The 22520-nt window shown below is 38.6% G+C and overlaps 1 protein-coding gene across 2 annotated transcripts in view; it reads right to left on the reverse strand.

The window, feature by feature from the left end:
• Nucleotides 1-22520, reverse strand: part of LOC103182676 (single-stranded DNA-binding protein 2) — a 198761-nt gene that overhangs the window by 36731 nt on the left and 139510 nt on the right. For both annotated transcript variants that reach the window (XM_007899756.2, XM_007899757.2), the window contains exons 5-10: nucleotides 17415-17504; nucleotides 11498-11581; nucleotides 6663-6722; nucleotides 2880-2946; nucleotides 1928-2001; nucleotides 1517-1584 (exon numbers count right to left, since the gene is read on the reverse strand). In XM_007899756.2, coding sequence (XP_007897947.1) covers nucleotides 1517-1584; nucleotides 1928-2001; nucleotides 2880-2946; nucleotides 6663-6722; nucleotides 11498-11581; nucleotides 17415-17504 — 443 coding nt within the window. The remainder of the gene's footprint in view (nucleotides 1-1516; nucleotides 1585-1927; nucleotides 2002-2879; nucleotides 2947-6662; nucleotides 6723-11497; nucleotides 11582-17414; nucleotides 17505-22520) is intronic.

The raw sequence follows: 22520 nt of genomic DNA on the forward strand, positions 1-22520 counted from the left end.
TAATCCTTTCCCTAGTGCAAATTCATGCTATTTTGCATGTATTATTCTCATCTTCTCAGGTGTTGAACAAGCAAGCAGTTCTCAAACATTATCACCACATCAATGCATTGCTTTAAGGACAAATTTACAATTGAGTATGTTCACAAAAAATTGTCATACTGTCTGCAGGTAAGTTTGAATAGTACAAACAGATTTTGGCCAATCAGGTGCAGAGATGTGTGGACCTGTATCTCCAGTATCGTTTGCAAAACAGCATTTAATTTTATTGAATTCAATTCAACCCCAAGCTCGGCTGTGGTTGCTCATATCAAGAATGTGGTCACGTCATTTCTTGTATTTGAAATTGAACTATGCATTAAAGAACATGATCAACAGAAGTTTAAGTTTGATTCATGTGTGACTAACTTCACAATACAGCAAAAGGGAATGACAATCAAACAACAAATTAGCAGTAAACTAACCAATGTATTTAGTTTAGTTATTTCTGATAGAACATCAGCAACATTTTTAACAAGTTGCTTTCTCCACTGTCTTCTTGAAATGTGAGATCTGTTTACCAGTTTTTCAGTTTACCTTTTTGTCAATTTCATGGAGTTTCTTTGATCAGAGCTATTACATAAAAATGTTTTAAACTGCGGTGACACAGCTCCTTGGTAATGCAGTGGTAGGACATGCTTCAATCTTCTGTAGTTGCAGGTTCTAATGTGGTCGAAATCAGAGGTGTACACTTGCATTCCATACATCTGAGAGATTTGTAGGTTCTTAGCTCGCTATTGGTGCAGTATCACACCCGAATAAAAGCTGCTGGGTGCCTCCTTGACTCTTATCTAGACATAGGTGAATGAGCACCTTTTACTGTTTCTCTCCCTCCCCGAAAATAATTCTCTGAGACTTGCAAAGAGGTCAACTGCCTTAGTTCATGATGGCAGGCGATGCAATATAAAGGATACCAGATTCAAGAGGTACATTTAATTCTTAATGTACAAGTAATTATAAAACCGAAAGCTGCAACATCAAACTTGACATTAATCAATTGCACACAATTTAGAACAACTGTAGGTCTACACTTTATCTACAAAAGTAAACTTAAAAACCTATATGAGTCGGATAATAAATCTTGAAATGTTCGACTGAACAAAAAGATTGCAACACACTCCATTGTTTATAATCAACTTGGGACAAACTGCAATCAGCGTCTGGTCAGATTAGCACTCTCAATCAATCTGAAACAAGCATTTGCATATTAAAATGTATAAATTACTGCACTGATAGAAAATCTAAGTCAGAAAAGATATCATCTTGAACCTATCTATTGTTGCTGTATTTATGAACAATAACAGTCATATAGCGATTGCATTTTGGAATAAGCAGCTAAATGAACTGATATAGCTTTGCACAAAAACGGACATAAATCAAAGACTTTTTTCTGGCTCATTTCTTTCTATGCTCCATTTCTTAGTTAATGTTTTGTTTCTCTCCCTCAAACGCTAGATGCAACAGTACTCTATGTACTTACATGTTCATGCCAGGCATGCCTGGGCCACCTAAAGCATTCAGCGGGGGCCTCATTCCTCCTCCGTAACTCTGCAATGATAACCAAGGGTCAGACTACCATAAAAAAAAGAAAAACCAAAGAGGAGGGGGAGGGGGAGGGGGGGAAAAAAGGAAAGTAGGTTAATGATTTCCCGAGTAAAATGCTAGAAGGACAGAGGCCTATGTTTTCAACAAGAACACTACTGAAAGTTCAGAAGAAACTTAACCTTCATACCTATATTAAAATGAATTGCATGCAAAACCATTTTTAGTTCTATATCCAAGAATAACTTGGCAAATTAAGAATGAATGTAATGCATTCCAAACAATGAATTTATGACCTTTAGTTGTAGAGAGGTACATAACTAGCAATGTAAAAACAGTTACTAATTACCTGTGGTCCTAAAGGAGGAACCATCCCTCGTGGAGGAGTCATTCTCTGCATCGGCCCACCCATGTTTGGATGCCCTGTATTGACACGATGTTACAAATGTAAATAAATCCTATGAAGATTACAAAGGTTTCTTCGAGATATCAGCACCAAAACTGAAGTTCATATTACATTCAATTCATGTTATGATAAATCTTCAGTATAAAAAAATTGAATATATATTAAATATCCTGTAAAGGCTGTCAGATCATCCCAAATCTATGGCTCTTTTTGGTTTTTAATTTCTACCCCTCTCCTTCTCCTAGCTCCAGCAACTACAACAACAACAACAACAAACAGGTTAAGCTAAGTTTTAAATTTACTTCTTTGCAATTTCATGTTATCAGGGATGAGTGGATGCAATTATCAGGATAGACTGGACAGGTTGGAACGCGTTTTCCCAGGGGATGAGCCAAAGAGAGGGGACCTGATAAAGATTTTTAAAATTATGAAAGGTTTTGATAAGGTAAGCAAACATCAATAAACAACAACAATTTACATTTGTATACTGTGTCCATTTGTTGGGAGTTCATAACAAAATGGGATAATATATGATATCCACTCACAGATGTATAAGAGAGTTTGGGAGGGCCTTCTTTATGCACAGAGTGTGTTAAGAATGTGAACCTCACTGTTGTGGTCAAAACAAAAAACATAAAAATATTTAAGAGGAAACTTGATGCATACATAAATTAGATGGGAATAGAGCGATAGATGGGGCTGGGGGGGGGAAGCGAGGAAAGGGAGAATTAGAATGAATAGAGATTCATTTGGAGGATCGATACCAACACAGACTACCTGGGCTGAATGGCCAGCTTTGATGCTGTAGATTCTATTTAATTGAAGAACAAATATACTGTGTCTCTGAAACTTATACTTCTTCTCGTGAGTATTATACAACACAGGAAATAGTTACCTTGTTGTCGTGTTGGATCTATTCCACTGGGAAGCAAAGGTTGTGTTCCTGGGACTCCTCCAAGTGGCTGGTAGGGAAGGGGAGAGGAAAAAGAAACTAGCTGAGCTAAAGGTATACTTTTACAGTTTAATATTTGTTGTGACTGCAACCTTCAACTTTGTTACAAACAAGTTAAGACTCTTATGCTGATACAGTATGCTCACATCAAATACAGCAGTTTCTTATAACTGAAGTCTATTACATTCTCAATGACATACTTTATATCTATATTCTCCAACCAAAGAGATATCATAATAATGGACATTAGATCTGGTTTATGCTTATTGCAACCGTGTAAAACTGTGCTAATGTAAATGCTGTTTCATGTCATTTTTCACTATTCAGCAATTTTACATCTTGCATTATTGCTCATGATAAGATTTTGTGCACTGGAATGTAGTGGGGCAGTCATATGCAGTGGTTCCCAGGGTTACTAGTAACTGCAAACTTATTCTGAAAAAAGATCAGCAACCAGCCATGAAGAGAAATGACCAATTTTATTTAGAGAATTGTTGGCAAGGACACTGGGAAAAATTCCCTTCTCTTTTCGAATGATACCATGAGATTATTAACATTCACCTGAACAGGTAGGCGAATCCTCAGTTTAACATCTCACCCAAAAATCTAACAATGCATTATAATCCCAGCACTGCTTTCGATTGTTAAAAGTGGATTTGGATATATGTGACATTTTAGACCAACTCTCTGGAAGGTCATTTATCTGTTGAGTTTTTGTTTCTTGAACCTTAGTTAACTCCATTATAATAATAGATAATAATAATACTTGCATTTGATATAGCGCCTTTTGCATCGTTGAGACGCATCACAGAATATATTGCAAAGTGAATTGACTGTATTTTGTGGGTGAAACGTGGCAGCCAATTGCACACAGCAGTCTCCCACAAACAGTTGTGGATTGAGTCATTTGAGGTTTTTTTGGGGGGTGGGGGGGGGAGGGATTATTACCCCTGGAAAGCAATCCTCCAATCAACTAACAACCAGGATCTTACCTATTGCTAGGTAAACAGAGGTGTGTGGATTAAAGAGACTTGCCTAAACTTTCACTCCACCCAGGAATCGAATATGGGTTCTCTCATTTGAGAGGCAAGTGGCTAACCACTACACTACAGAACACTTATAAAAATGTTCTTTAAAACATGATTCAGTTATACCATGGTTGCAATGTGAATACCGTTTGCGTTCATGTGCACAGCAGTCTCCTGGCTTCTCATGTGCCGACCAGCTCTTGCACTAAAATGTCAAATTTCCAGGTCATTAAGTCACCACTCACATTACTTTCTGCTTACAGTACATATGCAACACACAGCAAGTGACATTGGCAGTGATACAATGACTCAGAAATTGGCCATTATTGCTTCCCGCAGGTTTAGTGCACAGGAATTGATGTTGGTGCTGGCTGGGCTGATGTTGGCTGGAAGTTGGCTTTTTTTTATTACTATGGGAATCGGCCAGTGCACAGGGAGTGAGTCAGCTGGCTGTAGGCATACACAATGAAACCAATTATTATGGATCCCAATCACTGCAAGGTGTAGAAAGTGTCTCTGACTGCTCATGCTCTTGTCAAAGTTTGTGAGCTTGAGGAGCAGCTGGAGATGCTGTGTTACATAATAATAATCCTCGCATTTGATATAGCCCCTTATGGCATTGTCTCAAAGCGCTTCACAGAATATACTGTAAAGTAAATTGACCATATATTTTGTGAGCCAAACGCGGCAGCCAATTGCGCACAGCAGGGTCCCATAAACAGTCCCATTGAGTAACCAAATTATTATTTGTTTCTGAAGGGATTATTACTGCTAGAAAGCGATCCGCCAATCAACTAATAACCGGGTTCCTACTTACTGCTCGGTAAACAGAAGCACGTGAAGTAAGGAAACTTGCCTAAGTTTTCGCCCTGCCCAGAAATCGAACCCATGTCCTCTCACTTGTGAGGCGAGTGTTCTAACCAATACACTACATGAAAGGCTGGAGGGTAGCTGGAGATCAGCCAGAAATTGGGAATCTGACATAGAACTAATGACAGAGAAGCTTTCAGGTTCCGAAAAGGGATTTTTCTGGATTTAAGAGTTAAATTAAAAAGCAGGACCTCAAGGATCATAATCTTATATCGTCAAAATATCTCAAAGCACTTCACAGGATTTACAGTAAAGCGTAGTTACTATTTAATGATAAATACAACAGCCAATTTGCACTGAGCAATGTCCCATAAAGAACCAAGATCTGTCTTAAAATTCAGCCGAAAGTATTGAGATGGAACGCTATTCCCTGCTAGTATTGGTGTCAGCTTGGTTTAATTGATATTTTGCTTGCCACTGAATTTGAAAGTTGTGGTTTCAAGCCCTAATGCATTACTGGGGAGTGCTGCATTGTTGGGAGTTATCGTCTTTCAAATGAAATATTAAACCATGTTCTAATCGGTTTGTTCTGCAGATATATATTAAATATTCCAATGACAATATTCAAAAGAGAAGGGAATTTATCCCAGTGTCCTGATTAATACTAGTGAAATCAAATGTAAAAAACACTAATGAAGAATCACTTTCATCCTTATATAAACAAGTTCACATCAACACATTGTATAAGTTTTGACTATTTTATAATACTAATTAATATTCAAGTTATTTTCTTTGCTCAGTAATCTCCTTGCACTATGTACTGCCAATTTCTATGACTCGTATCAGAATTGGTCTCACAGGTGTTAGTCATTCCTTCTTTCAGCAGTGCATCAAAATCTAGTTCATTCGCAGAGTAACACTGTCATGTATAGCCAAAGGGTTTGTTCAATTAAATTTAATAATCAGAACCTGCATAGCACTCTTGTCTATACACAACTACATTTGAATTCTTATTATTAATTTCTTCACGGCTACATCTTCCATCTCATGCTAATGCGCTCTCAGCAAAATCTCACTGACTGCACCACCATTTCAACCCAGTTCAAAATACTAAGACAACATTAAATCTGCAGTTTCATGATTTGGTAAAGTTTCCCTAAAGACTTGCTTGATCATTTACAAAGATGTAAGACAAGGAGAATACATCTTTCCTTTATAGTAATATTCCCTTTACTGAGAAAGTTGCAAATTAGTTTGTGTACTTCTTTTTGACTTGCAGACACTTGGTAACAAACAACATTACATGGATATCTTTGTTGTGCCATTTTAGGAACTGGTATTTTCTGTCCAAGTATGTTACTCTGTAAACCAGGAAAGAACTTGTACCCAAAATGAACTACTGGAATTATAATAACTAACTTCATTATGTTTTATCTCAACAGCATTGTAAATTCTTAAAGACTTCATTGTGGAAAGTTAAAGTGCACTATTTTCTATACTGGTTGCAATGACTTAGAAACAGATGGGTGAAACTGTATAACCATACAGATTGATGTTATCTATTCTACGAAACAGCAGTTAGAACACAACCAAGTTTGACTTTTGCATGAATTACTGAAAGCTTGTTTCCTTCTTTTACTATCTTAAAAGTCTGTTTTGGGGGACTTTACTGCACATTGTCAATATCATCCCTGCAACTTGGGTTGGATCCAATCCAATACAAATTCCATGGCTCCTTACAAGTAGACTGTAGAATTTAAAGCATATCATTGTTGCAGATGTTTAGACATAGAAAAATACATGTACCACTGCAATCAGCAGTAAACGAAACAGCTGGAAACTAAAATATGCAGTGTTTAGTAATATCATACAATTACTAAGGTTTTACCTGGTTGGGTATTCTGAGTGGTGGCCTGGGGCCTCCTGGATAACGAGGTGACATGAAAGGCTGCAACAGGCAAATAGATGGAAAAAACAATTGTTTAACAAAAATAATTTGTTATGTAGCATTTCTTTTTAAGTTTACATTTTTATTGTAATATTCTTAACTCCAAGCAGTCTCTCTCAGTGAAAAGAGAAACTATGGACGTTCAAAATGCTGTTGATCTGCATGCCTAGACTGCAAGGTTTTGACCTGGTCATTTTTTTCTCTCTCCAATAAACAAATGTTCGGGCAACAACCAACAAAACTCACTACATATGCAGCTGGTAGAGCTGAAAGTAAACCAAAACTTAAGTTTCTAAATTAATAAACCAAACCTGACAATTGACAATGTTGAAACATATTAAAATTTGTCAGCACAGATGAAATTAAATGATTAGTTTGCACAAAAATAAAACTGGTATAAAATCCAGTGAGCTATAGACTTTAGCAACTATACTTGGTACAGCAAATTTCTTATAAAAACATCTCTCGAAGACTGATCGACCTATTTTCTAAACGTTTACCACAAAGTCTCCAAACCAAGTAATGGGTGATCAATTCATGTTGGTAATTCCTGATGAGATTTCACTGTGCATAGTTAGCCATTTTAATTTTTTTTATTGAAATATCTGTAGTACATGGCAACAATGAAACCAATTAATTACCTATACATATATTTCTGCAATTTTAAAGGATGTAGCTTTTCAACGACTAATTTAAAATGTTTTCCAGTCCACAGCAACAACAAAATTACATTTGTATAGGACCTTTCACATCGGGAGGACATTACAAGGCGCTGGACAATCAGTGTTTTTGGCTCGAGCTGGGGGTCAGGATCGGGGAGTTTGGAGAGTAGGGGGGGGAAAGGAGGGTGATTGAAGGTATGGTCGAAGAGAGGGTCTTGAGACAAGTCTTGAAGGAGGCAATAGACGGGTCTTGAGGGGGGCGAGGTGGAGGGACTGTAGTATGGAGTTCCAGAGGGTGGGGTCAGAGTGGCTGAAGGCCCACCAATGGCGGGGCGGGCGAGGCAGGGGACTTGAAGGAGGCCGGAGCCCGCTGAACAGAGGGAGCGGGTAGGTTGGTAGGGTGTAAGAGGTTGCAGAGGTAGTGGGGAGCAAGACCATGGAGGGCTTTGAAAGTGAGGACCAGGATCTTGAACTGTATCCTCTGTGTGATGGGAAGCCAGTGAAGTGGGGCGAGGATAGGGGTGATAGGGTCGTGGAGTCTGGTGCAGGAGAGGACACGGGCTGCAGAGTTCTGGATGATATGCAGCCTATGAAGGTAGGAGTTGGGGAGGCCGACATGCAGGGAGTTTGCGTAGTCGAGCCTTTGAGTACAAAACCCTCGCTCTTATCTTTAAAGCCCCTCCACGATTTTGCTTGCCCCACCTCTCCGACCTCAGAAGCCCATATCAGCCTGTTGGCTCCTCCGCTCGGCGGACACTGCTTCAGGTTCCCCCCACATCCCGCCCCACCATTGCCAGTCGGGCATTCAGCATCTCTACCCCCACACTCTGGAACTCTATCCCGCAATCCGTCTGCTTCAGCCCTCTCTTGCCTCCTTCAAGTTCCGTCTGAAGACTTTTCTCTTCGATCGTGCCTTCAGCTATCCTCCCACCACCCCTGCCCTCTTCCCCTTCTGACCACAACAAACAGCTCGAGTTAAAAACCCGATTGTCCAGAGCCCTGGGACATCTTTCCGATGTGAAATGGGCTATACAAGTGTCATTTGTAATTTGTTGTTGTTGCTGGATGTTCTGATTGCGTGTATGAGGGTCTCGGCGGCCTGCAGTATGAGACAGTGGCGGAGCGAGCGATGTTGTGGAGGTGGGGAAAGGTGTAGCAGGTCATGGCACAGATGTGGGGTATGAAGGACAGTTGAGGGTCAAACAGGACACTGAGGTTTTGTATTGGCTCCATGAGATGTAGAGTGCATCCATGGAGAGAGATGCTGTCAGCACACGAGGTATGGAGGTGCTGACGGGAGCCAAGCAGGAGAGCCTCGATCTTGTTGATATTCAACTGCAGGAAGTTAGCTCTCATCTAGGACTTGATGTCCGACAGGCAGTCTGTGTGGACAGCAGTGGTCCTGGAATAGAGGGTGAAGGCAGAGAGATAGAGTTGGGTGTTATCCGCATACATGTGGAAGTTGACCCCATGTCTGTGAATGATGTCACCAAGGGGGAGCATATAGATATTGAAAAGAAGAGGGCCAAGGACAGAGTCCTGAAGAACGCCACATATAACGGTGTGGGGGCTGGAGGAGAAGCCGTTAGTGGCGACAAAATGGAGATGGTGGGAGAGGTAGAATTTGAACCACGCAAGGGCAGGTCCACGAATATTGAGCTGAGAGGAAAGGCTGTGTAGGAAGATAGAATGGTCGACTGCCGAAGGCAGCAGAAAGGTTGAGGAGGATAAGGAGGCAGAGAGAGCCCTCGTCGCAGATGTTCAGAATGTAGTTACCGATATCAACTTTAATATAAACTAACGGTGAATGCGAAAGGCACTTCATCTCAGGATGTTAGGTTCATGCCTCCATTCCTTATCTCACCAAGATCACCAGATAAACAGTGAGCAGAGGCTCCAAATAAAATGTAATATCAATACCTTTGCATTTACTTTTACAATAATTTTCTTGTGCCCACTCTATCTGCTTAATCACATATTTAAATGTGAAGTCATATAGCACCACAGAAACCTCCAAATATTTTTGTAGTTTTCTGTTATAACTTTTATACGAAACATCATTCTAAGTGGTACCTGGCAGTCCTGAAATCTTTTTTCTAAAGAAAGTTTTGGACTTGTAGAAAAGCCACATTTAGATTGCTCCTAAATTCAGTAGCTGACCATTTACATCAAATAAAGACACTTTCTATAAGTTTTACTTTTTATTTGGAAATCTTGTGAAGTAGTTTACAGTAATAGGCTTTTTTTAAAATAGACATTGCACTGTAATTGCCAGTACTGCTGTGGACTCAACTGTACCAAAGTCTAATGGATAATTAGAAAATAGATTGTATTCAATGCTTGTATTATCTATGTACTTCTGTAAAGGTAACATGTAATTTAAGTAATATTTTAAAATTAAAGCAATTAGCTACACAAAGAACCTCCTTTCAGCTTTCAAATGCCAGCTTCAAAGACATTTTGGTGTACAGCATTTTTGATGTTTCACATATTTAAACAGGTATCCTGTTTTCAGAGACTTGTTTTGAGTGTAATTTATATAGAAGATAAAAGTTAGTAATGTGGACTCTCCAATAAATGAATTTTCATTTTCTTTACTGTTCCCAACGAGAGTCTGAGGTCATTCAAGATTAGTTTTAAGAATCAAACATGATCAAACAAACACTAAACCCATTAATTGCTGAACCATCAACAATGGGAGTGGCAAGGGAAACAGAATGCTTATTTATAGCATTTTTAGATAACCTACACTAAATTTAGATTTCAAACATAAGGATACTTAAGAAAGAACAAAGATAATGAAAAAAANGCCTAGTTGCATTTAGGCTACAATATGACAAAACAAGAAAAAAATTGGTGTTGTGTGGTAGATAAAAAGATTGCAGAAGTAATACAAGTTTAGTTGTAAGGAAGTGTGCTTTTTGGTCATGTTTGTCCATTGCTGACTGTAAAATGTAACACAAGTTAGATTTTAATTTCATTTTCAAATGTTAAAAGGTATTAAGAGATGGCATTAATACTCTTTGCAGATTCATTCTTTATGGTCATTTTAATAATCAAAACAATTTGGTAGCTGCAAGATCCTTTTTAGTTTTAGTTTAGTTTAACTTTACTTAAGACATTATTTTAAATAATAAGTCAACAAAATTGATGTATCGGCTAATAATGTAGAGAATGGATATATTTTAGCCATGCAGGTGTTAAACTGACCCAGAGTACATTTCATAACTATAAGGGAATGCATATTCTGGTAAATAAAAATGATCTTAGTTTCAAAAATAATGAAGCCAGAATAAGGAGTTAAAAGATGGTCCAAGATACTGAAAGGAATGGGCAGTAGGGGGTGCTTGGACCCAAATCTAAGCAGACACGATTTTCATGGGCAGCTTTGGAAAAACATAACTACAGCAGCTCTGATCAATAGACCAGCCACAAAGTGGTAAGTTTAAAAATATAATTGTAAAAAAAATAATGTGACAGAATATTTATTTCATAAATACTTAAGAGGCCTTATCATAGAATTTACAATCAAAGAAATGTGTACGAACTGAAGATCAGTTTATGTTTGCAAAATAAAGCAAAAATTACTATTGTGGTATCCTGTGATTTTAGTAAAAATATTACTCACCCAGCCAAACCCTCACTTACCCTTTAGAAAGGTTTATTGCAATTGTGAGTGCTATATTTTAGGTGCTTTTAAGCAATGTGACATTTTAATTTACTTGACCAAATCCAGAATTTATTTTCGAAGTGTCTTTACTGAGCTGCCTCCACTTAGTAATAAAATCCACACTAAGCAAGATGCAACGTTCTACTCAGTAGACAAGTCAAGAATATAAAGCTAGTAACCTAAATATTGCAGTTAGTTATACCATCAATACATGGGTTTGTGCCAGTGAGAAAATTAAGATTCCTCACAAAGTACTCCACCAGTAAGAGCCATGCTCAAGATGATCAATGCAAGGAAGCTACAAGTGCAAGCACAAATTACTCTTGCAGAGCCAAATCAGAAAAGCATAGGAACTATTGAATAACAAACCATAAAACACAGTAGATATTATCAGATTTGATGTTTAAACAGCTTTTGTTGAATAGCTACTTGTACCCTCCTACCTGGCTGTGAGGTCCCATCATGGGATTGCTGGGGTTGTGTGGTGGAGGTTGTGCATGTGGCGAGGGCTGTGAACCTGGTGGTCCCTGGAGACAATTACAAACAAAAATTAGCCAGCAGCACAGTTAGCATAATTACTGACCAGCTCTGCCAAGTATATCTCAAATTGAGATTAGATTACACCTTTTTAAAATCTTTGTACTCCTAAATGGTTAAGTGGTATTATTGTAAACTGCCAATTATTCTCCCAACATGTGAACCTATTTTTATAAACATTGGTGGAAATATAACATTAAAACAAACTATTTTCACTAGCATCATCCCATAGTACCAGCAGCAGCTTCCTTTGATTATATTCAGAAATTAGTTGAAGGCCTGAAAAGTACCATGTTTCAGTTGTGTTTCTGCAGGTAGTGAACATGTGCAACATTCAGAAAGTAACGTCAGTGGCTACCTGGCTTTTTTAGCACGAGAAGCCAGTCAGTCACCCCAGAAGCCAAGTGTACCACACTTCCAGTATAATACAGGTCCACAGTACATAATAATAATTTGCATTTATATAGCACCCTTCATATTCATCTCAGAGTGCTTCACAGTGGCAGGGTTGGATGTCGAGCAAAGGAATGGGAGATGGGGGGGGGGGGAAAGAAGTGACCATAGGCCAGTTGAAGAGGTATGTTTTAATCAGGATTTAAAAGAGAGGGGATAAGGCAGTGTGTAGAGTGAGTGAGTTCAGGAGGTTAGGGAGTGAAGGCTTGGCTGAGGGTGGCTTGGTACAGGAAAGGGATGTACAGCAGTCCTGAGTTAGTCGATTAGAGAGACAAACAGAGGACTAGGGCAGGAGAAGATCAGGGAGATCAGTAGGGCATGGAGGAATTTATAAGTAAGGGTGAGGAGTTTGATATCGATTGGTTGGGAGCCAGTAGAACCGGACAAGGATTTGATATGCAGAGTTTGGTGTAGGTAAGGAATATAGGAAATTTGGGATTAGCTGAATTTTGTGGATGGTGGAACCAGGGAGACCAACAAGGAGTACATTCAGAAGTCAAAGCAGGAGGTAACAAAAGTATCAATAAGGATACAGACACACTCTAAACTGGCAAGTATTATAGATTTATTCTACAAATGTTGTAAACAGAAAGCCATGGGTACTAACAAATGTTTACAAATCACAATTTAAGTGATATTTAGCACATTTTTACTGGATGTGACTTGTCTGTGTTTCTCTCTGGAGAGACTTTCAATACATTTCTTAATCCCCAATTTGTGAAGAAAGTTTCCATTTAAAAAAAATTGTCATGCAATAAAAAGATTATTTAAAAAGCAAATTTAGAGAGTAACAGATGGCACCAGATGGATTAGCAAATGGGATGAAAGTCTCCTCTGATAGCTGGGTTTAAAGGTACTATGTGAAATTAATCTGACAAGTCTCTACCTAGTTCCTCATGGGGTCACATTACAAAACTGCCCTTGGTTTAATAAAAAAATTAGTAATCTTGGTGTGAGAAATGGAAAAATATTACATTGTTCTAATAAAGGTGTCAATCTGAGGATTGAGCTAAGGCACATTTTTGGGCAGAGCTATAGGACCACTCCATATGCAACTGTGCTATAACTGACCACATGGCAGTACTTAATTCAAAAATTAGAAATGTTCCTTTTCTTCAACCCTAACATACCTTAGTTTGAGCATAAAATTCACAAAAAAACTAAAAAGAAAATATTCAGAATATGCAGTAAATTATATTACTCCTTTCATGACTATTAGATTTAAAACTAGTGAATGCTTATAAAAGAACGTTCAGACTATTTGCAGAATCAGGAGATGGTTTATTCCATAAGTGACATTTCCTCCAATGTAGATGACTTTGCAAAGCTATATTTAGCCATTAATCTGTGATCATTATACTGAAAATTCACATGAAACATTTTTACGGCATTCCAACTTTCATTTTGAGGGAACTTTAAGACTATGTTTTTAACCTAACCTAAGGGTCATGGATACTAGTTACTCTCCTCCATTCATTGAATAACTCAATTCATCAATTTAAATGACCTCAGATCACCAAAGAATCAGTAAGAAGTGAAAATTTACTACTATAAACTTAATAAACAAACAAAGTAAATATGCTAAATAAATATTGTGACACTATTATTTGAGATGATAGGTGTTTATTGCTGTGGTTCACTACATAGCTCCAACCTAGTCATTGGGGAAAAAGATACAACAGCAACTTGCATTTATATAGCACCCCTCATGCAAGGTAGCGTCTCACAGCGCTTGACAGCGGCGGAGCACAATGCCGAGCTGGGGGAGTGGGGAGGTGACCGTAAGCACGGTCAACGAGGAAGGTCTTCAGGCGCGATCTGAAGACGGGGAAGGAAGGGTCAAGACGGAGGAATAGAGGAAGAGTGCTCCAGAGCATAGTGGCTGAAAGCGCTGCGACCAATGGTGGAACGAAGGACATGCAGAAGGCCAGAGCCAGTCCAGCAGAGGCAGCAGGTAGTAAGCAGGTTGGAGAGATAAGTCAAAGTGGGATGCTTTCCTATAAAGAAAGGAAACTGGAAGTAGCAGTTACGTTGGTCAGCTATCGTGAATCGATAACTAAGTAAGGATGAAAAAGAATTAAAGGAGAGCTGAGCTCACAACTCCACTCCCGTATGGTCATGAATCTGAAAGCGTACTTAACTCGGGAATCCATTGAAGGAAGAAGAAAAAATATTTCTCAAAGGGAACAAGCATGAATAATAATATTTCAAAACCACTCCACTCATTAAACCAAACTGCCTCATGCAATGTACTGTCACTGAACATTAAATGCCAATCACATGTGTAATCATTTTGCTATTTTCACACATTGGAAGATTCAGTCCCACAGCAGCAGGGTGCTGTAGCATGCTGACATCCTTAACACTTTCGGCATACACATCATCTAGAGAGGTGCACCTTCCATTAGGAGACAATGGTGCTCTGCTAACCTCACGTGCCTCATGCAAAAACTGTCATGGTAGAGTTGGAAGGTTAAACCAGGTTAAGAGAATAGGCTGTTTCTGGCTTTGCTCCCTCTCTTGCCTCCTTCAAGGCATGACTCAAGACCCTCCTTTCTGACAGTACCTTCAGCCACCCTCTTACTCCCTCTGCCCTCCCTCATGGGTTTCTAGCTTGGACATTTATACAGGTTTTCTGTGCCTTTCTTTCCTCATTTGTGCTTATAATAGCAGGAGGACAAAAACTTCCAGCAGACAGAAATGTGAACAGGTTAATAGTCACCTTAAATAACATATGAATCAGCATAGATGCTGATAGTATTTGCTGGAGAACAAATAAAAACGAATGAATGCTTTTCTCCCTAATTTAGCCCAATGTTATCAGGTAAGGTGTTGAACAAATAAAAATAATTGCTGAAACCCAAACAACATTAGGAAATTCTGAGGAAAAAGGCAATCCCTAATTTCTGTTTCCTTAAAAAANCAGCATTTCTGCAGAGTTGACAAATATGATATCCCAAAGGTTTCATTTTTATTAACCTTTAGAAAAACTGCAACATAAGTTTACTTCAAGGTTCAATCTTCTCCAGAATGCTGGAATCTTTACCAAATTCTGAACCATTTAGAAAAAATGGCTTTGAACCATTTGGAATAATTCTTACGGAATTAGAAAATTACTTAGAAAGGTTGCTTTTAGTGCTCCGAGACTCTGCCCCACTTGAAGGGCGCTATATAAATGCAAATTGCTGTTGTTGTTGCTGCTCCTAGAACCAGCCACAACGGTGTACTGCAGTGGTTAGAACCGCACCTTGCTGACTGGGAATTTGCTTGTTTGAATCTGCTTGAATTTGCTTGTTCGAGTCTGTGCTGAGTTTTCTGGGCTGTCAGGATTGCATGTGGAAGCTAAATTAGCATAAATTTTCCCAGCATAAGGGCAGGGAAAGCCAGTAAAAAAAAAACTTTAATGGTATTTTTACTGTAATTTATGTGTGTGTTTTGGTGAGTTTAGTGTGGTTCTTTGACATGATAGTGAGTGAGCCAAAATCATTCAGATTGAGTTGTGATCTAGGAGTATGTGACACTGCAAGCATTAATTCAGAATTAGACATTTGAAATCTAGCCCGTGCTTTTTATAATTTTCCTTTAGAGAGCGACTATTTCCATTATTACAATTATATAAAATCAGTATTTAGTGGGTTAAAGTCTTTTGTACAGAACATCAAGCACAGTCTCCCAGGTGATTCAGGTATAAACAGGCAATGATATTATCTGCCTGAGTGCCTCATTAAAAAAAAATTACCTTGTTTCAGACTAACTACAGATGTGCTGAGTTGAGACATTTTTCATTGTGAAGCAAACTCCAAGAAGGTTTGCATAGGTGGTTTTACTTTGGCGTGGGGAGGAAAATGAATGAGTACTCCTCTCACGTTTATCCATCTTGATACTAAATGTAATAAGTTATAAAAATACATTATTCTTCAATATCAAATTAAAATGAGGCTTATTTGGGGAGGCTCATTTTCTAACCTTTTTCCGGTTGGACTTGGACCTCTATGCAAGGTGGCCAGCAACAACAACAACAACTTGTATTTATATCTCGTCCTTCATACGGGGTAGAATTTTAGGAGAGTTTAACAATGGCAGAGCTTGACACTGAGCCGGGAGAGAAGGGAAGTGACCATAGTTACGGTCAAAGAGGAAGGAATTTAGGTACGATATAAAGATGGGCAAGGTGGAGGCAAGGTGGAGAGATTGAGACAGGGAGTTGCAACTCACGTATATAGGTCTTTTCACCGCTCTAACATCAGACATCTGTCAAATATCTGATGGGAAAGCCATAAGGCTTAGAGTGACAGCTGCTGGAAGGCATCATCTGGAGGCTGGGTTCATGAATACAAGCTCATATATTCAGGAATTGGTATCTGCCTTGATAGCTAATCAAAGAAATAATCAATTGCTGCTGAAACTCAACACTTCCAACTGGTTGAACCATCTCTCAAATGGTTAGGAGTGGAATGTCTGGGCTGTGAGCTCGAGAACGATGACACTGTACTCACATACTTTATGCTGAACTGTGTTGCTCACCATAGTACAGTACTCCGTTCTAGACAATGCAACACAGGTCATTTTTATTTAGTGTCTTTCAATTGGGGAAGATGTCGCAAAGCCATTCATAGTGCTGGAGAGCACCTAAGATAGGGGTGGGAATCAAGGGCATGGGAGAAGAAAGATGACTGAAAGCACAGTGAAAGAGGTATATTTTGAGACGTCTCTTGAAGAGGGGAGGAGGGATGGAGTCGGTGTCTGATATGGAGTTCCAGGGAACCAACCAAACATTTGTACAGCTTTTAGTACTATGATTTGAATACTCTTAAACCTAATGATGGGTTTCTGTATTGTCAGAAGACCTTAATCTCCCAATTGAGGCATTGATGCAATAGTACCGCTATCACATCTGTCACTAAACCACGTGTTGCCTATGAAATCAGGTTCAGCTGCAGGTGAAGCAGGATGGTCCATCTGTAGTCAGCCCTTGAAAAAAATGGTAGTCCTAAAGGGGTTGATAAGTATTTCTCTGCTTGAGAAAAATATTAACTAGGTTGCTGGCAGTGGAATCACAATATTAGTAATTCTACCAATGATCGCCTATGAAGGCATCCAGCTGTTTTAAAAGCAACAACCTTTAAATATAACCGGAGGCACTACCACCAAGTTGAACAGTACAACACCTTATATTTAATTTGGTTTAAAACTTTCATCAAATTTCATATGTATAAATATCTTAGGAGTTTCTGATTTCACCATTTAAGTAACGTAAACTGTTATGTTTCTCAGGAATACTTTACATCATAGAATAATTTCATACAGGTGTGATATTCTTGTTTGTATATTATCAATCATTAACATGTTCCTATTGTTCAAATCTGTTACCTGGAAGAAACCCGGTGGCACTGGACCTACTGGCATTCCTTCTCCTGGGGGAATGTTTCCTAGCACTGGACTAGGAGCTGCTGCAGCACTCTGTAAAGAAAGAACAATTCCTTTGTTATTGCATCCTGCAACAAAGAATCAATAGAGCTCCTAAATGTATTGGAGAAAACACATACTCTGCATACTCGGTGTTTAAATTCTATTGAAATGTTAACCAATCTTTCTCTGTCAAAAGAAGATCCAATTTGCCAGCATTCAGAATTTTTCCTTTGCATCGCATCTCTGAATTTCTTATCAACTTATGATAATAAAACTATATTCCCTTTTTTTAAAAAAAATCCCCCAAATCACACAGCAAGTAAAATTATTTATTTGAAAATATGCCACACTTCTTCATGATGAAAAACTGTTTGAACAACAATCAATACCTTAAATCACTTTCCTGAAAATTGTTCATTTGTGAATTTTTTGTCAGATAGCACAGTAGAATCAAGATGTTCACATGAAGCTTTGTGTACATTGAATTATTACTTTACTTTTACAATTGTTTTTTGAAATGTTCCATATTTTATATAGAAAACTACTTTGTTTAACGAATTGGGCGAGAAATTAATATCAGAGAGCCTGGATGGCACAGAACGTTAAATCATTCTTGAAACTATATTTTGAATTCTGGCCCACCACAAGAGATAAACATTGCTTGAACTAGACATACCAACTTCCAATGCATACAAGTCCACAGTACTTTAAAAGTAATCAGATGTTAACCAGGTAGTCTTAATTTGAATGGACAATGTCGCTGGAGGATGCAGAGGAGATGCTGTTTTTGAAAGTGACAAAGCTACAAAAGTCTTCCTAACTGAAATAAATCTTGTACTTCAACTTGTGTTCAACAACGCTATTTTTTGAACACATGATTTATATTTGTTTTCATGTATACTCATAGTGTACAAACTGTTGTTAAGTTTATCAATAGGTGTAGGGATCAAACTGTTACACAACCAGGATGTGCTCCTTCAAAATTGGAAATCTGGTGTGTGTAATGTCACTGGTCACAATGATGAGGAACGTTGGACTTCAGAACTTTTTATCAATTACATTGATGAACATGTTTATATACACCAAAATAAACACTAGATTATTATTTTCTCTCGTGTGCTCCTAATTACAGGAATTAAAGGTCTCTACAAAGTGAATTTGCCCTTCAGTCACTTCTGAGTCAATTCATTTGTAAAGGTATGACAATAGAAAATATGTGGTATCTGGTAATTAAATGTTGAGAGAGTTAGAATGCACTTGTGATCTACACTCCCTCATACACCCACCCCTCATTACATTTAGAATAAAACAGTTTCTAAAGACATAATTATAGCATATTATACTATGCGCAAGAAACTGATATAGGATCCAAGAAACTAAACAAAACAAACACAAATGTTGGCAAAATATTACGTTCAGTACTCTTTTTGAAAACCCTCAGCTGTGTTTGGAGTGAGGGTGAACTTTCAGATGCTTCCCTCCAAAGTACAGATATTCATCTACAACTTACTTATTTTAGTTAAGAGGATCCTGAAGGCTTTAAACCTAAATGAAATAGTCAATTCACCAACAATTATGTGGCAACTTCCTTCTAGTACAAGAAGTTACCTCTAACTGTTGGACTCATCACTTAATCTGTGTGTAGGCTTGGACAAGAGGATGATGGGAAAGCTAACACTCATCGTATGCTGAGTTGCACTGCTAACCATACAGCTCACAAGGAGTTCCTGGTACCCGGCATCCATTTAAGATCTCAAATCTGCGCTTATCAGATAACTACTGACCACCTATTGACTATCTTCCTATGGGGTGTGTGGAGGGAGTGGTAGGAGGGGGGGGGGGAAGGGGGAGCAGAGGAGGAGGGGAAGTAGAGGAGGAGGGGGGGCAGAGGAGGAGGTGTAGGGTGCAGAAAGTCAATAAGGTTTCTTTGGGACTAAGTTGGCTTTAAGGTACATACAAAACAATCGAACATCAGAATGAGTATCTTTTGTGGCAGTCTCAGTAATACAAGTCAAGCAAGCAATACTCCCAGGTACTGTTGATGGACCAAATAGCCAGCTCATGAACAGGACTTGGAGAAGCAGACCCTCAAATGGCAGCTGGGATTCTTCTCTTCTCAGCTCCTGTTAACTCTTCAAGTGAAAGCCCTAATGAGTAGGGTGGTCCTATCATATATATTAATGATCTGGACTTGGGCATAGAGAGCACCGTTTCCAAGTTTGCAGATGATACAAAGTTGGATAGGGTAGTAAATAGCGAGGAGGACTGTAACCAACTGCAAGCAGACATACACAGAATGGTGGAATGGCCTGACATGTGGCAGATGGATTTCAATGTGGATAAGTGTGAGGTGATACACTTAGGTAGGAAAAATGATAGGAGGCAATATAGACTTGGTAGCTCAATCTTAAGGGGGGTGAACGTACAGAGAGATCTGGGTGTTCAAGTAAGCAAACTATTAAAGGTAGCGGGGCAGGTAGATAAGGCAGTAAAAAAGGCATTTGGTGTACTGAGCTTTATTAGTAGGGGCATAGAGTATAAGAGCAGGGAGGTTATGGTTAATCTATACAAAACACTGGTTAGGCCTCAGCTGGAGTACTGCGTCCAGTTCTGGGCACCTTACTTCAGGAAGGACATTAAGGCAAAGGGTGCAGAGGAGATTCACGAGAATGATACCAGGAATGGGGAACCTTTGCTATGAGGACAGGCTGGAGAAGTTAGGACTTTTCCCATTAGAGCAAAGAAGGTTACGCGGGGACCTGATAGAGGTCTTCAGGATCATGAAAGGTTTCGACAGGCTAGATAAGGAAAAGCTGTTTCCGCTGGTAGGTGTGTCTGTGACCTGTGGTTACAGTCTTAAGATATCTAACAAAAGAAGCAGAGGGGAGGTTAGAAGAATTTTTTTCACTCAGCGAGTTGTTCGAATTTGGAATGATCTGCCTGAAAGGGTAGTGAAGTCCGATTCGATAACAGCTTTTAAGAGAGAACTGGATAGGTATCTGGGGAAGACGGGTTTGCAGGGTTATGGGGAGAAAGCTGGTGATTGGGGTTAGTGAAAGTGACTTGCTCTGTCAAAGAGCCGGCACAGACTTGATGGGCCGAATGGCCTCCTTCTGTGCCGTAACATTTTATGAATCTATGAAAATTAATCTGGACAAGAATCGATTATCAGTGCCAGAATTTAAATAACTACACAGAATTAGATGATTAAACTCCAGCACTGTATCCTCTGGGGTCCTCAAGCCTTGGTTCTTGGCAACATGTGCTTAAACTCTCTGGGATTGAGTAAGCAGTTTATTCTGGGGAGAGGGTGCAGACTCCATACCAGACAAATGGAAGCCTAGAAGGAATATATTGAACTCTCAGACTCTGGGTTGGAGACATGAGCATAATAATAGATTTTCATATCGTCAGATACCCAGCTAACCATAAAAAATAACAATACCTACTACAGTTATGGGCTTCAGGTTTTGGCAACATTTTAATAATCGCTAACTAAACTTGTGCCTATCTTTCAAGAAACTCAACGTCATCCAAAACAACATCAATACAATAAATGAGATTAACTGGAATGCCATACTCCAATAAGGTTCATACAATAATCTCCATATATGAAATTATAGACTTTTAAAAAGGAAGAATATAGACAATTTCTTCATCTATGAGAAGAACACTATGTCCCTCTCAATGGCTAAGTGGTCAAATAGAGTTTCTGAAGTGAATCATGACATATCCAGCATTCCATCTGCACCAACCAATATGTAAAGAAACTAAAAGGTTTGATCAATGGCACAGTAAGGTATTCAGGACTCAAAAAAATTTCAATAATTGAGATGATATTCCCTTCCTCCCTCAGATCCTGTGAATAACAAAATAAAATAATAATAAATTCATATTATGTGAAGAAAGTATGAAAATGCACAAAGGAAGTCTTCTTTCCATCTTTCCAGAAGCTCTACAGTTTGCCTATCTTACCAGCTGCAATCAAATCTCAAGAAGATCTATTTTTAGTAAAGCCATATATCATTAAGGATCAGTTAGCCTATCAAACAGTCCATGTTTGGCTTGGCTTTGTTCCTACTGAGGGTGTTCGCTGTGATATTATGTATCTGTGCAAGATGTTGAGCAAAAAGATTTGTAAGATTTAACACAAATGCTAAATCTCAAAGGTAAGAAGACTGTGTCCAACCTGTTTAGGTGTTTCACGACAGTCCATGTAAATTCAATAATCTGCTCTAAATATTTTTTGAGCAAATTAAATAGCACAACCTCAGCCACAGACACAGATTTGAAGCTTGGAACAAGCTTCTCAATGCTAGAAATCCTTCAGCAAAATATCCTGGATGATGACCACTGGGAAAGATCGCTCAATCTTGAAGGTGGGTGTCTGAATCAATCGGACAGAGAAAGTCTGTGTTAATCAATACTGACAGATCAGATTACTAGCACTGATTCACCAATGAATCAATCCTACCTAATAAAAACTTAAGACTCGGCAAAACTATACCGAACTCTGAATCTTGTACAACAAAAATTATCCAAAAAAGCAGCATTAGAATCTTAAATCAAATGCAATGGAGTAATCATAAATAAACTTTTCCTCCAGTGTCTAGGGACTAGAAACTTCTACCAACAACTGAAAAAAATTAGAGGTGTAGTTCGGAATTAAACTCTTTGATAGAACCAAAATAGGAAAAGGCATCTGACCAAAGTAGTTGTTGTGTGGGATGGTGTTACAGGTGGTTTGCCATTTGATAGAATATTCAATTGCATTTCGATCCTGAAGAAATCAGAACAAATCTTTTAAGTGGTTTTAATCTATTCCCACTTTCATCAACAAAGAGGAAACTGTGTTGTTGGACTCTGAATTAACATTTTGTTTTCAGTTATCTTATTTGTCTGTCAGCACTTCAATCTTTCTATATATTAGGGTTCTGATACACAGTAAAGGATTTAGGTAAAAAAGGTAAAAGGGTTCTGAACAAATAGGCTTGCCTGTTTCCGATCCTAATCGGTGATAAACAGCATTTGTTCTAATTTTCACCAAATTGAGGAAAAGTAATTCTC

This window comes from Callorhinchus milii, unplaced genomic scaffold, assembly GCF_018977255.1.
Source record: "Callorhinchus milii isolate IMCB2004 unplaced genomic scaffold, IMCB_Cmil_1.0 Scaffold1, whole genome shotgun sequence".
Taxonomy (NCBI): domain Eukaryota; kingdom Metazoa; phylum Chordata; class Chondrichthyes; order Chimaeriformes; family Callorhinchidae; genus Callorhinchus; species Callorhinchus milii.